This window comes from Aulostomus chinensis, chromosome 23, assembly GCF_037954235.1.
Source record: "Aulostomus chinensis isolate RoL2024-O1b breed Wild chromosome 23, RoL_Achi_v1.0, whole genome shotgun sequence".
NCBI lineage: Eukaryota > Metazoa > Chordata > Actinopteri > Syngnathiformes > Aulostomidae > Aulostomus > Aulostomus chinensis.
Genome location: NC_141342.1, coordinates 23,199,091 through 23,216,590, shown reverse-complemented (window position 1 = coordinate 23,216,590; position 17,500 = coordinate 23,199,091). Strand labels below are relative to the sequence as shown.

The 17,500-nt window shown below is 45.5% G+C and overlaps 1 protein-coding gene across 4 annotated transcripts in view; it reads right to left on the bottom strand.

The window, feature by feature from the left end:
• Positions 1-523: 523 nt before the first annotated feature.
• Positions 524-17,500, bottom strand: part of jakmip3 (Janus kinase and microtubule interacting protein 3) — a 20,312-nt gene continuing 3,335 nt past the window's right edge. The window contains exons 4-23 of one of the 4 annotated variants that reach the window (XM_086195619.1): positions 17,039-17,278; positions 13,095-13,295; positions 11,332-11,445; positions 11,047-11,202; positions 10,670-10,807; positions 10,458-10,493; positions 10,227-10,298; positions 9,946-10,050; positions 9,646-9,774; positions 9,461-9,544; positions 7,294-7,356; positions 6,685-6,783; positions 6,487-6,585; positions 6,333-6,392; positions 5,874-5,939; positions 5,663-5,731; positions 4,781-4,858; positions 4,076-4,294; positions 2,582-2,647; positions 524-2,487 (exon numbers count right to left, since the gene is read on the bottom strand). In XM_086195619.1, the coding sequence (XP_086051745.1) occupies positions 2,437-2,487; positions 2,582-2,647; positions 4,076-4,294; positions 4,781-4,858; positions 5,663-5,731; positions 5,874-5,939; positions 6,333-6,392; positions 6,487-6,585; positions 6,685-6,783; positions 7,294-7,356; positions 9,461-9,544; positions 9,646-9,774; positions 9,946-10,050; positions 10,227-10,298; positions 10,458-10,493; positions 10,670-10,807; positions 11,047-11,202; positions 11,332-11,445; positions 13,095-13,295; positions 17,039-17,278 (2,145 nt within the window). In that variant the 3' untranslated portion in view covers positions 524-2,436. The remainder of the gene's footprint in view (positions 2,488-2,581; positions 2,648-4,075; positions 4,295-4,780; positions 4,859-5,662; positions 5,732-5,873; positions 5,940-6,332; positions 6,393-6,486; positions 6,586-6,684; positions 6,784-7,293; positions 7,357-9,460; positions 9,545-9,645; positions 9,775-9,945; positions 10,051-10,226; positions 10,299-10,457; positions 10,494-10,669; positions 10,808-11,046; positions 11,203-11,331; positions 11,446-13,094; positions 13,296-17,038; positions 17,279-17,500) is intronic. The other 3 variants (XM_086195620.1, XM_086195621.1, XM_086195622.1) reach the window with 3 other exon arrangements.

Sequence of the window (17,500 nt, the reverse complement as noted above, 5' to 3'; positions counted from 1 at the left end):
CTGTGCCAGCCTGTCTTGTTATTGCCCACCTGTCCGTGTTCGCTGCTCCTGTGTTTTTGAGTAAGATTTGTTTTTTGCATTTAATCTTTTGTTAATAGTTTGATTCTGTCCGGGACTTAGGCCTGCTGACCTTTGTTAATTAGTTCATACTTTTAACCTGAGTTGTTACTTTGCTCATTTTGTATATTAAAATACCTTTTGGTTTAATACACAGTCTGCATTTTGGGTCCTGCTTTCCACCAACACAAATCTGTAACAAGAACCCCAGTTTTGAAATGAACTTTTGAAACATCAAAGAAGAAAAACTAGTCAGTCTGAAACACATCGATGTGTCAACTCATCAGATGTTCACAAGGGTGGAAAAATATGGAAACATGAAAGTACAGCAGCACCAGTGGAGGATCATCCCAGGGGAAACCTTGTTTTTCACTTGTTCAACACCAAAGATCATCAAAGTTCAGTTTTCCATGAAAAAAAAGGGAGAAAAAAACTGAATCTGATTTTATTGACGTTTGTCTTTCCATCAATAACTTTGACCAGGAAAATAAAAAGTCCTTGTGTCATTTTCTAACAAAAGTAACTCAAGAGTGTTCTTCATTTTTGTGTGATCATATCATGGTCTGGAACCAGTTTCAGTTCTGGACCCCCAAGGTGACTGGTATTGAGCTGTGGATCCCCATCTGAGGTGATAGTGATCAACAGGGAACCTCATCTGCACATATTTTCCCAGCTGGCCATCAACACTGTTGAACGATGATGTTTGGTTGAAGGTGGGTCATGTCACCATGTCAACATTCAACTTCAGAACTTCTAATAAGATGTAATGTTGACGTAGATCACTGATGACAGCTGGCGGCGAAGGGTTATTGTTTTCAGTTAGGTTCCTTCATTGTTGAGGTACCAACATCCAATGTCATCAACCTCATACAAATGGAAATGGACATGTTCTAACCATGTTTCTGTCCATGCAACATGAAGTTCTACCATCACTGAATGTTGATAATTTGCTGCTCATAAGCCCAACACTTTCTCAACAAAAACAAATCTTTGTGGCGCTAAATTGACACCTGGTTCCAGCTCAGTTGTTGAGGTTGAATTTAAATAACTAAAATGAAAATGTTCCTCACTTTGCTCAAGACCCCCTGAAAGACTCCCTAAGGCTCTTAGGGGATCCCTGTTGGCCACTTGAAAATCTCTGGATAATTGGTTGAGGCGCTGTTCAGCTCATTAGTGTTGTGACACCTCCATGTGACAATGACCAACTGTAACCAAGGTCACGTGATGAGACCAGCCAATTAGAATGAAGTGGAACTCTCATTAACATTTAGTTGGAGGGATGATCAAATGTTCATCAAATGTCTGCAAGTCTCTCATAACACGTCATGGGATACATCCATGTAACCCAGCAACCGCAGTTTTCAAATCGGTAGGCCACGTTTGATTAGCAGCCGTAAGCTAACTGTATGAAGCCAGCTATCTTAACCAGCAAAGTTGGAAGTCTGCTAACTTGATGAGCTGCGGGAGACATCCAGCTAGCTGCACTAACGCTTCAAAGTCCAGCACCATGTTGGTATGGCCGGCTAAGGCCAGAACATCTGTCTATTAGCTATTGATTAGCAACTTCCTGTCGACTGTTAGATAACAGTTAGCTCATCAGCATGCTGCCAATGATGGTTTCACACCGTCTTTCCCACTGTCTCTGAATCAGCTCAGTGGCATTCTGGAAGGGTGCACTTTCAGTGGCTGAGAGTAGCCGGACGCAGACACAAGCCTCAGGCAGGTTCCAAACCCTGAAGCCTTCTGTGTATTGGTCTGATCTGGACTGAGCCGCCCCCACCCTGAAGGTTCAACGACTGCTTGACTCTGTAGACTCAAAATCACAGGTGACATTTTATGCTGATGTCATCTGAACAGAGAGGATTGTAAAATTGACCACACACACACGCACGCACACACACACACACACACGGCTGTGGTGACAACCAAAACCTACAAATGCTACACTAAACCGGTAACAATGTAATCCCTGTACATCCGAGTCACCTGAGTCCATGAGTCCACCTGTACACCCGAGTCACCCGAGTCCACCTGTTCACTCGAGTCCATGAGTCCACCTGTACACCTGAGTCACCCGAGTCCACCTGTTCACCCGAGTCACCCGAGTCCATGAGTCCACCTGTTCACCCGAGTCACCCGCGTCCATGAGTCCATCTGTTCACCCAAGTCACCTGAGTCCATGAGTCCACCTGTCCACCCAAGTCCATGAGTCCACCTGTTCACCTGAGTCACCCGAGTCCATGAGTCCACCTGTTCACCCGAGTCACCCGAGTCCATGAGTCCACCTGTTCACCCGAGTCATGTTGAGTCCACCTTTACACCTGTTTAAACTGTTGTCCATCTTAAACTCGGGTTGATGATGTCACTCACAGGCGGCCGTTAGGACCAGAGGATGAAGGCCAAAGAGAAAAACAGAAACAGAAAAAGAAACTGGAAAAGATGAAAAAGAGAAGTTAGAGGAAGCTGATGTCTTCATGGCTGCCATGGTGATGGAATGAGCCGAGAAAGCTAGATGATGTCATACCTTCTCCTCCAGTTCCTTGATCTGTCGCTTCTGTGCTTCGATACATTCCTCCAGCTCCTTGTTCCGCTGTGAAGACATTAACCTATCAATCAAAGGCTAGTCTGGCTGTAGACGCCTTCACCTCTTGTCATTATCATGTGACAATCACATGATACTTGATGAGGCAGTGAGGCTGGTTAAAATACTGTCATTTATTGCCAGTTTCCAGTTGTTTACTTGTTCACCCTTTGTTTTCACTGTTGTTTAAATCAAGGTCACGGTACAGAAATCCAGAAAATATAAAACATGCCAAAATAATAAAATGCCAACACTGTAACAACAACAACAACAATGAAATGCAAACAATTACCAGAGCAGTGTAAAGTCATTCCAGTCCCATATCAACAAAACTGATCAGAGTGAACATGCCTGTCTGAGGAGATGAGTTTAAGTCCAGGATTTAAAGGTGACAAAAAAAAAAAGGAATCTCCATTGACCAGAGGCAGAGAGTTCCAGAGACACGAACCTCAACCCCCCTGGTGGTCAAGTGAGCGAGTGGGAGGATGAGTTGTGTGAAGGAGGAAGACCTAAGAGAATGAGTGGGTTTGTTAGCGTGATGGAGCTCCAAGGTGAAGGCAAAGAGAAGGAACTCATAACCTGTGAGGTGTTTAACTGGGAGCCAGGGGAGATGTTGCAGCAGCGTCTAGTCATGATACAGGGGTATCTTTTTATGATATAAGGGGTTCTAGTGGTGATCTTAAGTGATGATGAGTTTTAGTGGTGATATAAGGGGTTCCAGTATTGATAGAGTGGGTTCTAGTAATGATGGGGGGTTTCTCGTTATGATATAGAGGGTTCCAGTTATGATAGAGGTGATTCTAGTAATAATAGAAGCAGCTCTAGTTTATGATAGAAGGGATTCCGGTGATGAGGGAGGGGGTTATAGGGATGATAGAGGGGGTTTAGTTTTGATAGAGAGGGTTTTTACAGATGAAGGAGAAGGTTCTAGGATATTAGGAGGGTTCTACTGATGAGAGACTCTCCAGCAGCAGCCTACTCCCAGTTCTCTCTATCCTTTGTAGCTGTATCACCTTTCTCTCCTCCAGATATCTTCTTACTCTGTATGTACTTGAGGATGGCAAATTCCTGGGAGATAATGTATGCCGACCTCTTTTGTTAGCGGCTGCCATTGTAACTCATACACCCTATTTCCAAAAGTATTCAATCACCCATCCAAATATTTGAAGTCAGGTGTTCCAATCGCTTCCACAGGCATGGGTGTATAAAATAAAGCACCAAGGCCTGCAGTCTGTTGCTACAAACATTTGTGAAAGAACGGGTCGCTCTCAGGAGCTCAGTGAATTCCAGCGTGATACTGTGATAGGACGCTACCCGTGCAACAAGTCCAGTCATGAAATTTCCTCGCTCCCAAATATTCCACAGTCAACTGTAAGTGGTATTATAACAAAGTGGAAGCGATTGGAAACCTTTACCTTTTGTTTACCCGTTGTTTACCTGTTGTGTGAGTTGCAGGAGCTCCATCCTCTCTTGGAGGATCTGGGCATCTCGCTCCCTCAGCTCACACATCACACTTCTTTTCCACTGGTCCATAGCCTTCCTAAGACCCTCCCTCTCCTCCTCAGTCAGTGTTTCAGTCAGACGACCAGCCTCCATTTTTAAATTCTCTTCCTGCTGCAGAGCCTCAAACAACATGGCCTCCAGCTCCAAAATCCTCTGCATCACACAGGAAACATCTTCAGTCATTGATCAACACTTGTGATTTCACAACAAGAAACCAGAGTCTAATAAACACTGATGCTCCTGCTAGTCAACACGTCGTCTTCCAGGTGCAACCATGGCAACGATGCATCTACTGATAATGACACACTTTTGCTCTCTCATGTTGTGGATTTGGCTGATTCGCCTTATTTCTAGATGAAAAGTGCATCTGGACGTATTAACCACATCTGCTGACTGTGGCTGTCACCACAAGGCTTAGCTCATTTGCTGCCACTCAGCAGTACCTGCCCAGGTAGTTGGCATGTACACATGCAACACTGAATACTCCAGTTGGCATGACCAGGTTTCTGAGACCACGTTCCTGATCACAACCAGGAATTCTGAGGCTGATATGACAACCACTGCATCACCAGAGGATGTTTAGTCATGTTAAATTTCTACTTGATTGAACCCTTGCAGGTGTGATGATGTCACACTGACCTTATGAGCTTGATCCATCGACTGTTTCCTGTAGTCAAGCTCTTCGTCCAGGTAACCCTTCTGTTTACTGAACAGATCCTGGAAAACACAGGTGAGATGCTGAGCAGGTGCCACCTGCTGGGAACCAGACCCACAACTTCCTGTTCTTCTCTAACTTGACAATGATGTTTGTTTGGATTAGGACGTAAATTACAAACATAAACAACATCGCCATGTTTATTTGTGTTGTCACCAAACTAATAAGCTCCTTAATCAGGGTCAATCCTTGTCGATAAAGTCCCTCAGGTGGGACCTATCAACATGACTTGTTGGGATCCCCATCCTATTGTGATGTGGGCCATGTCTGCTGGAGAGTTGTACTCGTTACAGGGCCACGCATGCTGACCAGGTTGACAGTAGGGGCCACACAAACCATGATCCCTTGTTCTCCAGGTAGGGTGGGTGGGGTTGAGGGCAACAGAACCTAAACCATTAAAATGAAAATAACAGGAAGCCACAGACTTCTGGAGATTTACATGTTGACCATTTTGGGTCAATCACAGGTCCTCCTACTGTTTGGACATGACCTCCATCAAGAGGCGTCCAGGAGGGTTTCTCTTAGAGGAGCATCAGTCCTCTCAACATGAAAGAACCACGGTTGTATGACTTGGTGACCCTCATCCTGACCAGGTCACACTCAGCTTCAGGTCTGACAAGACCACCAAAAACACATCATCTGCACTTGTCAAAAAAGTGAGCCCCCTCCACTTCCTGGTTGACCTGGAACATGCCGAAGGGATTACTGTCCTCCAGGAGGACCAGGAACATTTGACAAGTCTCTGTCCATTACTTCCTGTCATCTCGTATTGTCAAAATCACACATAATTTCAACACTTTGCTTACCTTCTCGCTCTCAATGTCCAACATCTTCTGCTGCAGAGCGGACTTTGTTCCTTCGATGGACTCCAACCACTGACCAGAGATAGATGGACAAGACAAAGGCAGTTAGCTGGATGGCAGGAAGTCACAACAACCAGAAGTCAGATTAACTGGCAACCACAAAGAACATAAAAAAAACAGAGGAGAAGAAGACAGTTGGTTGTGTTTGGATTACCTTCTCTGCCAGAGTAAGCACTGTCCTGGCGTGGATCACCACAACCTGCTCCTCATTGGACAGGTTCTGCAGGACAGCACACCACACACACAGCAACATGTAAGTGGCTTGCAACAGCATGGTGAAAACAAATCTAAAACATGTCAACAACATGGTTTGATCAAAAAGTAAACAACATATAGCAAACATGATTCTGTGATGTATTTGATAATGTCACAGCATTGAACACAGAAACACATGGTCGCAGCTGAAGCTGAGGAAGTAGAGGCTCAGCCAGTTTTTGGAAGGTGCACGAACACACACACACACACATCTATAAATACAAATCTACATCACACATAAAAAACAGGAAACACAAGGAAGTTGAACAAGTCTGACGTGATCATCAGATTTGGAGACATGGCAGCCATGATGATGTATCAAATAGACACATACATGTACAAAATAAATGCAACATACACTTACGGCGTTATCTCCCAGTATGTCCAGCTTCTTCATCAGCTCACTGATCACAATGTCCTGACAAAATAAAAGTCATATAAACATACTTTGGTATCCTACATGTGCTTTTACTTTGAAAAGGCAGACATTTTCAGGTCAAGCGTTTGCTTACAGTGACTCCCTCGGCCTCACAGTAGATCTGTAGAGGACTGAGGCCATCTGGGAAATGGAGTTGTTGGAAGTTGATGGCAGGCGAGCGCCGCTCCCTCTCCTGAGGAGTCATGAAGGTTACAGTAGAAACAGAGAAACAGCGTGTCAGTCCGTCCAATCCCTTTCATGCTCTTTTGAATGTCTGACTGAATCTTGTCACCTCCAACTCTAAGATCCGAAACTCCAGCAGCTCGTTCTGGTCTCGGACATCCTGGATGTCGTTCTCCAGCCGCAGTTCTTCACCTTCCATCTGTTTCACCTGCAACACATCTGCATCCTTCAGTCCTTCAAATCCCAGGATCCTCACTGACCTGCCTGCCCAGTGGTCCCATTTATCAGTGTTAGAAATATAAAAAAATTTTTTTTATTTCAAATAAGTATATTGTGTCGCACTATATATTAGAAGTATATGTAGATGGAAAATGTAGTTCTGACAAGCTACCTGATTGGCCAACACCACATTTTATTGTTTCCTTCACTGACAGAGCACAAATGAGTCATCACGGGCAACACTCTCGTGTGACTGATGCATTTGTCTGGATTGTTGTCCAGGTATTTGTCAGACCCCACATGTATTTCTAAAGAGATAAAATGTGCCAAAGGATTTTTATTAGTTAAAAAAATATCACTACGGCTGTTGTTTTACTGTCATTGTTGTCATTAATGAGCTCTTTCCTTTGACATGTCCTTTATTCAAACTAATGACGAACTCTAACACGCTGAAATGTTTATCAAAGTGATTTGAAGAGAGGAAATGAAAGGACTTCACCTTTTCCACCAACTGCTGGTTCCTCTGATACAACAACTGCTTCTCCTCCACCCACTTCACATCCTGAGACACATAAATTCACCCGTGTTTATCTGAATCTCTATTTTGCACATAGACAACCCAAATGGAAACTTTAACAATTTTTACAAATCTTAAAATTCTATATAAATGAGATTTCTTGCTTTTCAGAAAAGGTGTCAATGACATTCAAGGACATGAAAACAGTTTTACAGAGTAATTTTTTGACAACAGTCAACATTTAAACAGATTAAAACAACTTCCTGTTGAAACTGAATTGAGTGCATCAAAGGGAATTGAGATTGTCTGAGTAACAAACTAACATCTGATCAGTAGGACACTCATTAAACCTGTACCTATAAAATGATGGTTTTCTTTCAGAGATGATCAGAAATTTGGTTAAAGTCTCTGATTCTTCTGTATGGAAACATGCCAGACACACACGTTGTCAGTTAGGTTCCAACTCCACTGTTCTAAGTTTCAGGTTCAAATAACACATTTTCCATCATCCACCCATCCATCATCCACCCATCCATCATCCACCCATCCATCCATCCACCCATCCATCATCCATCCATCCATCCATCATCCACCCATCCATCATTCATTCATCCATCATCCACCCATCCATCATTCATTCATCCATCCATCCACCCATCCATCATTCATTCATCCATCCATCCACCCATCCATCATCCACCCATCCATCCATCCATCATTCATTCATCCATCATCCATCCATCATCCATCCACCCATCCATCATCCATCCATCATCCACCCATCCATCCTCCACCCATCATCCACCCATCCATCATCCATTCATCCATCCATCCACCCACCCATCCATCATCCACCCATCCATCATCCATCCATCATCCATCATCCACCCATCCATCATCCATCCATCATCCACCCATCATCCACCCATCCATTCATCCATCATCCACCCATCCATTCATCCATCCATCCACCCACCCATCCATCATCCACCCATCATCCACCCATCCATCATCCATTCATCCATCAATCCACCCATCCATTCATCCATCCATCCACCCACCCATCCATCATCCACCCATCATCCACCCATCCATCATCCATTCATCCATCAATCCACCCATCCATCATCCATCATCCACCCATCCATCATCCATCCATCCCTCCCTCCATCATCCATCATCCATCATCCATCCCTCCATGTTCCCCCTCTCCTCCTGTTCAGGGTGGTGGGGGTGGAGCCTATCCCAGCAGCCTACCAAGGGCTTTCTTCTAGGTTCTAAGGCCATCTTGCCAGACTCCATTTGACTCCTCCAGTTTGGAGCAGTGCCATCTTCTCTCCAGTTTCTGGGTTTCTTGTTGAAGCTGTCAGGTTCCAGAACCGTACCAAGGTGCTTGTTTCTTGGATTCATAGTTTTCTGTTTAAGTGGGCCAGTAGAGTCCAGAGTTGTTGCTAAGGTGCTGCTGCTCTATGGATAAAAGGATCAGTTTGGGAGGGACTAAGGTGGACAACAGCGCCCTCTGTTACAGTGGGACATGACACTGAATTTAGCACCAATGGAACCACTTCCTTAAATCCAGCTGTGGCCTGATCAGACAAACATCTGATCACCTTAGTGGTGTGTAGTCCATCCCTCCATCATCCATCCCTCCATCATCCCTCATCCCTCCCTCCATGTTCCCCCTCTCCTCCTGTTGAGGGTGGTGGGGGTGGAGCCTATCCCAGCAGCCTTCCCCCTGGACAGGTCACCAGTCCATGGCAGGGCCAACACATAGAGACAGACAACCATTGGCTCTCCCAGCCACGCCTACGGTCAATTTAGAGTCTGGATTAACCTGGTCCCTCTTGATGTCTTTGGACTGTGGAGGAAGCTGGAGTACCAGAGAGAACCCAGCAGGAACAGGGAGAACATGGAGACTCACCCAGAAAGACCCCGTGCTGCAGCCGGGGCTCCACCCACAACCTTCTTGCTGGGGGCCATGGTGAGGACCCCTGCTCCACCGGGCCACCCAACAAATTTCCCAAATGTTCAAAATATAGTTTGTCATAGGAATATTAAAATGAAGGCAAGATTAAGGTGTGTGTGTGTGTGTGTGTGTGTGTGTGTGTGTGTGTGTGTGTGTGTGTGTGTGTGTGTGTGTGTGTGTTACCATTCCTTGTTGTTTTAGAGCTGATTCCAGGTCTGCAACTTTGGTTTGATATTGACTGATTTCAGCCAGAAGCTGCTCTCTGGTCTGAAACACAGAATAAAACATTAACCTGTTGCTGCCTTGCTTCCTCCAAACAGGGAATAGAACCCTCAACTTGTTGGAACTTTGCTCAGAGGCTGAGTCACCTTGATCTCCTTCTCTGCATCAAAGTTCCCACCACTCGTCTCTGTTAGCAGAGCGTACGCTCGCTGCAGAGCCTGATACTCCTGAGTCAGCTGACGGTAACGAAGCTCCGCCTCCTCACGAACACACACCTGTGACACAGAACCAGTTAGAAAGGTGTCATCAGGTCAGAAGATAAATCAGTGAAGAGAAGCACCTGTTTAAAATTTAGCAGTGCTGATGATGTCACATTGGTTTGGTTTGTGTTCACGCGTGCGTGTGTGTGTGTGTGTGTGTGTGTGTGTGTGTGTGTGTTCGTGTACCTCGTCGGGTTCAGTGTCAGGGGTTTTGTCTGTGTGGAAAGACAACGATGATCCATCAGAATCCACTGATGCCTCTTCATCGTAACCATAAAAGGTTTCAATAACCTGCACACACAGACACAAGCAGAGGGAGAGAGCAGCACAGGAGTGGAATTTCTAATTTTTCTTGATCAATTGATCAATATTGATTGATACCAATGATCACTGATCATGCTTGTGGGGTTAGCGAGTTAGATTTAGTCTTCATAAAGACTTAAAGACAAAAATCCAGACCGTCTCACCCTGCAGGCTCGAAAGGTCCGTTTCCTCCTCAGGGAATCTTGACGTCTATATCTCAGTAACATGTCTCGTTCCTAGAGACACACAGGCAACATGTCATGAGGGCGATGAAGTGTTTCTGAAGGGAGAGGAAGTTTTTCTGAGGGAGGATGAAGTATTTCTGATAATAGCTTTAGTAGAAATGGTAGTTTTGGGAGCACTTAACATGGTGTCATCTGTATACTCATACTCACAATGACATTCTTTACATAACCGGCCGTTTCCAGAGCCTGAAAAACAGTTTCCACACATCTCAAAAAATCATGTTTACCACCTTACAGTCATCCTTCTTTTACAAGCATTATTAGTATCAGTACTCATATAAGTATTATCAGTTTGCTAATTGTAAACATGACCACCACACATAGTAGTGGTTGTAGTACTTACAACAGCAGTTTACTGGTACCTTAGACAAGTCGTCTATTATGTGTTGCTGCTCCAGAACTTGAAGTCGTAGAAACTCCATCTCCCTGTCCTCCTGGCTGTAACCATGGTAACTGCTGGAGTGGCTGCGGTCCAGGTCATTCAGTGAGCTGGGCCTCCTCTGCAGACCATAAGTTACTGCTGAATGTGTAGTAGCATCTATCACTTTGTTCTGTAACTTTGACATGTTGTAATGACTCAACATTCGCATCTTCTCCTCCTGAATGGCCGCCATGCCATGATGCTGTTATTCACCACGTGAAAGTCCAAGAGGATGGATGACAGTTTAACCCTTGTGAGGTACAGACATAGTTCACACGCATTTAATCACCTGACGCTGAGTACAAGGTCAGAGGTTACCATAGTTACCATCTCCAGGTTCTCCTGGGTAACAAAGCGCAGTTTGTTGTCAAGGCGACGTAATGCAAGCGCCAGCTCCTCATTCTTCCTACTAAGTCGCTTATTTTTGTCCAGTAGAGGAAGAAACTGACTCTCAGCTTCCCGTAGCCGCTTCAACTGCAAAACCACAAAATACACAAACGAAGAGTGTGTGTGTGTGTGTGTGTGTATTTGTGTGCATTTTTGTATATTTGTGTGTGAGTGTATTTGTGGTTGTGTGTGTGTGTGTGTGTGTGTGTGTGTTACCAGTTCATTGCGTTCTTCCGACAGCAGAGCGTTTCGATCCTCCAGCTTCCTGACGACGGCACTGAGCTCAGCAATTTTCAGATGAAACCTCCGAGTGTCACGGTCCTCCTGAGACTGCAAACACACATGGACATATACGCATGTACACACACACACACACACACACACACACACACACACACACACACACACACACACACACACCATCATCATAACCTTGACATGTTGAATCATAAAAACAAAAGTCAGGAAGTCAACAGACGTCCAGGGTGTAGATAACCTAAACTTAAACTATCTGATTTAATTTAATACTGAACACATCACCTGACCAGCAGGGGGCGTATCTGTAAGAACACTGGATGAACATTTTACTCATTAAAATGTAAAATCAACATTTACACATTACGATTTCATATTATTGTTATGTTTGCATGAACAACCAATGAAAATAGAGGCAGGCGAAATAAGACGGGCAAAGGAAAACATCAGATGGGAAAAAGGGACAAGGCCAATCAATCAATAATCAATCAATGATTAGACACAAGTGAGACACAGCAGGATGGCCACCTTATAACACACCAGAGCAGAACTTTCAAAATAAAACAGGAAATAACATATTAAGAGCAAATGGAATGGAACAAAAGGTAAGGACACTTAAACTCCCTTATATTGTACTATGGCCATAAATCCAACAACTCTCCTGGGCAATCAAAATATTTACTCAGGCGCCAAAGGGTCATGGGATATGATATTAGACAAAGGTCTTCAGATGCTTCATCACTTAATAAATATGTGTTTGATGATGTAATAATTAGGGGTGTTATGAAATTTCGCATCACTAAATTTCGCAAAATAAAAAATGACGAAATAAAATTCAAAGACGTGATGTATGTTGTTACATTGTTTTCAATGTAAAAAACACAATGCAAAGCAGCGCCGCACACCACTAAACTGATGATATTTGACCTTCTTGCCGACTGTATACACATTACAAGAAGAAGAAGAACTCTGTAGCAATGACACAGAAGAAGAAGAAGCGGAGCAATTGATTCTGAATGCATGAAGACGAGCGCTGCGTCCCAATTGCCAAGCAGGTCTGATGGTAGGTCTCAGAGCAGGTCGGAGGCTGTCCGAAACCAGAACTGGCGTGAGTAGCGACCTACTTCTCAACCTAAATTCCAGCCTAAACACGCCCACATTGTAGGTCGGTTCAGGTGCATCCTACGGAGCAACCTATGGCCCACAATGCACCGCGGACTTCTTCTTCTTCCCCTAAAAACTTGTGGACCCGCAAACTTGGGCCACCAACAGTCTCCCATTCTGATGAACACCAACATTTATAGTCGTTGTTGATGACTAAAGGTGCGTTCATGTGCTTCATAATAGAGAATCCTTTCCCTCATTCTCTATTATTAAGCACATTAACGCACCTTTAGTCATCAACAACGACTATAAATGTTGGTGTTCATCAGAATGGGAGACTGTTGGTGGCGCTAACTTGGCTTGAGGGTCCACAAGTTTTTAGGGGACGAAGAAGAAGTCCGCGGTGCATTGTGGGCCATAGGTTGCTCTGTAGGATGCACCTGAACCGACCTACAATGTGGGCGTGTTTAGGCTGGAATTTAGGTTGAGAAGTAGGTCGCTACTCACGCCAGTTGTGGTTTGGGACAGCCTACGACCTACGATCTGACCTATTTGGCAATTCTGACGCAGCGATATAGGAAAAATTCCAAGCAGTTCATACAAGCAAAAAGAGGGCTTACAATGTGAGGAGCATTGTTATTGGTGGAGTTAGGAGTGAGCCCAGGGTGGTTAAGCCCCGCCCTCTGAGCATCCCTCAGAGCTGCAATTTGCTGCTCGGCAGCCTGAGTCTGCAGCTGGAGGCGGTGGGCGTGGCCAGCCTGCAGCCCCAGGGCTTTATCCAATACACTGACAGCTCTGTCCTTCAGCTTTATCTCATCCATCTGGACACAGACAAGTAGACAGACAGGTAAGAGGCAGGGTTAGTGAAGTAGAAAGGTGAGAGGTGTAGTGAGTAAGACAGACAGGTGAGAGATGTTGCGAGTGAAATAGACAGGTAGGATGAGAAAGCAGGTTTGTTATCTAACTTATACACAACACATAAAGAAGAAGTAGCATGGCTCAGATGTAGAGTGACCATCTAGCAACCAAAGGGTTGCTGGTTCAATCCCCACTTCTCCCAGTGACCGTGTCCTTGAGCAAGATACTGAACCCCAAAGTGCTCCTGATGGTCCTGAGACGGACTGGTGACCTGTCCAGGGTGAATCCCGCCTCACAGCCAATGTCAGCTGGGATAGGCTCCACCCCTCACAACCCCCATAAGTAGTATGGAAAATGGATGGATGGACAACACACTAAGAAAGTTCTTTCAAAATAAAATACAAAATCATCACATCCAGCAGAGTAAAGTTGACAGTTAGGAGCCGTTAACAGATGCAACATTGATCAAAGCATCTGTTTTCTTTTCGACGTCTGGATGAAAAATGGATTGAAATTCAGTGTTGTGTTTTTATATTCCACTGCAAAGTCGGTCTGCTGTGTGTGTGTGTGTGTGTATGTATGTGAGAGAGAAAAAGAGAGAGAGAGAGAGACTTCATACAGCTGTTGTGTAGCGCTATTCTCGTTTGTGCTCTCTTGTGTCCACTAACAATCACCCATTCATTCTGTCACCCCGATTCTTCTGTCTTTGGCGTGAGACCTCTGTGTCTCTGGAACAGCTGAGGAGACAAACTTTCATCACCATGATGGCTGATAGCTGACATTTGTTAATACACATTGTTTTTATGGTGACTGGAATCCCATTGCTGTAAGTGTGTGACCTCAATTCCTGTTACTGTGTTGCTGAACATAGTGTTTTCCTTTGTTGTGCTAGTGGAAGGTTGATCATCCCTGGGAAGTGGAATTAATCTACTTGACAAAACTGTATAGTTAATTGCATTTTTTGGCCAAAGCTTAAAATACCAAGTGGGCTTCATTGATAACTGGAAAACTTTCTGGGAGAGACCTGGTCTGATCAGGAGAGACAGCATTCATCCTCGGTTGGACGGAGCTGCTCTCCTTTCTAGAAATATGGCCCAGTTTATAATAGAACCAAAACCCTGAGAATCCAGAGTTCAGACCAGGAAGCAGAGCTGCCGTCTTACATGCTTCTCTGCGCATCCACTAGGGGGCAGTTACCCACCCACACCCCCATAGAGACTGTGTCTGTCCCCCGACCGAGTCAGTTTATTCACTCCAGCTCTACTGTAGAGGAGTCAATCAGAAAAACCTGATCAAAGTTAACACAACCACTAAATTAACTCAACAGAAGATCAGAATTAGAAGACGATTGAATATCAGACCTCTGAGGCTGAAAACTGAACCAGTGAATGAAGTGATACCTGACAGTTGTGTTGACCTGCTGAGTCTCACTGAAACCTGGCTGGTGACGATGAGGATGCTAGTCTGAATGAATCCACTCCTCCAGTCACAGGAACACTCACATTCCTCCAGGCTCTGGCCCAGGAGGTGGCGCTGCTGCCATTGCTGACACCAGTTTAGTAATAAATCCCAAACCAGAGGAAGTTTCCATTCATCTGAAAGCCTGATTCTCAGTTTGTCTCCTCCAGCCTGGAAACTCTCCAGCCTCTCTGATTGATGATTGAGGACCGTCCTCCTGGTCCTGACTCTGGATTCTGATCTGAATTCTCAGCGTTTCTATCAGTTTAGTTCTAAATCAGATCAAGTCATGATTGGAGGAGACTTCAGTATTCATGAGGGTGTTGATAACCACCGTCTGGTCCTGCATTTCTCTCTCTCCTAGACTCAACTGGTGTCCATCAGTCTGTCCATGAACCCCTCACTGTCACAACCACACCTCCACCTCCTGCTAACATGTGGAACTGAAGCTGAACATCTGGTTGTGTTTCCACAGAACGCTTTTATCAGACCACCAATCAATCACTTTGGAATTTGGACTGATCAGCTACACTCCCCAGTGGCACGGTCCTCACTGTGGCCCCCCAGCAAGAAGGTTGTGGGTGGAGCCCCGGCTGCAGCACGGGGTCTTTCTGGGTGAGTCTCCATGTTCTCCCTGTTCCTGCTGGGTTCTCTCTGGTACTCCAGCTTCCTCCACAGTCCAAAGACATCAAGAGGGACCAGGTTAATCCAGACTCTAAATTGACCGTAGGCGTGGCTGGGAGAGCCAATGGTTGTCTGTCTCTATGTGTTGGCCCTGCCATGGACTGGTGACCTGTCCAGGGGGAAGGCTGCTGGGATAGGCTCCACCCCCACCACCCTCAACAGGAGGAGAGGGGGAACATGGAGGGAGGGATGAGGGATGATGGAGGGATGGATGATGGAGGGATGGACTACACACCACTAAGGTGATCAGATGTTTGTCTGATCAGGCCACACCTGGATTTAAGGAAGTGGTTCCATTGGTGCTAAATTCAGTGTCATGTCCCACTGTAACAGAGGGCGCTGTTGTCCACCTTAGTCCCTCCCAAACTGATCATTTTATCCATAGAGCAGCAGGCACCTTAGCAACAACTCTGGACTCTACTGGCCCACTTAAACAGAAAACTATGAATCCAAGAAACAAGCACCTTGGTACGGTTCTGGAACCTGACAGCTTCAACAAGAAACCCAGAAACTGGAGAGAAGATGGCACTGCTCCAAACTGGAGGAGTCAAATGGAGTCTGGCAAGATGGCCTTAGAACCTAGAAGAAAGCCCTTGGTAGAACCAGAGAAGCTGGCCTGTGTGGTATTCAAGGTGCACAGCAGCGGGTGGTCAGGACAGCTGAAAGGATCATCCACTCTTCCAAACCTGAGCAATGTCCACTCAGGCTGTCTCCTCACACGAGCATCAAACATTATGCAGGACACCTCACAGCCCGGACACTCCCTGTTCACCATACTCCCCTCAGGCAGACTGAGACCCCCAGAGCACGCACCAACAGACTCTGGAACAGCTTCTTCCCAGAGCTGTGAACATTCTACAACTACCATGACAAACGAAAAGCCATAACACACCACAGTCTGTCCTTTACCCCCTGAAGTGCAATTACATCTCTGTGCAATAACTGCTGTTTTTTTCTGTTTTTAATCTGTGTTTCAATTATATTACTGTGAGTATGTGTATGTGGAGGATATGCTTGTGTTAATGTGTGTACAATATTATATTTTAATTTATATTCTATGCTACTGCCTGAGATTGCTCGAAGCAAAATTTTGTTGTGTTCTTAGATAAATTGACAAAACAAAAACTATCTATCTCTCTCCCTCCGGCAGGTCAAAGCAGACGTCCATCCCCACTGATCCTGGATCTGCTCCACCTTCCTGCTGGTAAAGGAAGGTTCTGCTGGCTGCTGTTGCAGGATGTGCTGCTGATGGAGAATTGTTGGGTGGAGGTTCATTGAAGGAGGGAGGTGCTGGACCTGCTCTACTTGGACAGAGTCAGGACAGAACTTTGGTTGGGGTTTGGTGACACACAAATAAACCTGACCTGACTTGATTTACTGGCTGTGTCCTCACAAACCTTCTAATAGCTACAGCCTGCCGATCGTCCTGCATCCTCTCATGTTCTCACATATGTTTCTCGCCACGTGTGCTATGAGTCATGTGTGTCACCAGTCACATGTGGGTTGTCAGTCAAGTTTGTTACAGCCTTGTTTGTTAGCAGTTGCATATGTTGTGTACTCGTACCAGTCGGCGAATCTCCCTCTCACAGTCTCTCTTGGTTCTGTTTAGCTCCTCCAGGTGTTGGTGATGAGCTGATCGTAGTTCGGCTGCTCTGGCCTGGGAGGCCTGCTGTGCTGATGCCAGAGCTTCTTCTGTGCTTCTCTTAGCTCCCCGTTGCTCCTGAACTTCTTGTTGCAGGCGGCAGCGTTCCGCCTCCCAGCTCCTCCTCATCTCGTCCACCTCTGCCAGTAGGGCACTCCTTACCTGCAGAACCAGAGAGCCACTATCAAATATCCCCTCATACTTAGTTTGTCCTTCACACCAATACGTGTTACTAACTCCACTTCTTCTCCCCTCATCCCAGATCCTGGTGCTGCTGGAGGAGGCTCCAGACCTGAAGAGGCTCCAGCTGCCACCGTAGCTCCACCTGCTCACGTCCCTGTCTGTCCATCAGTCTCTCCTCCTTTCTCTCTCTCTTTTTTCTCT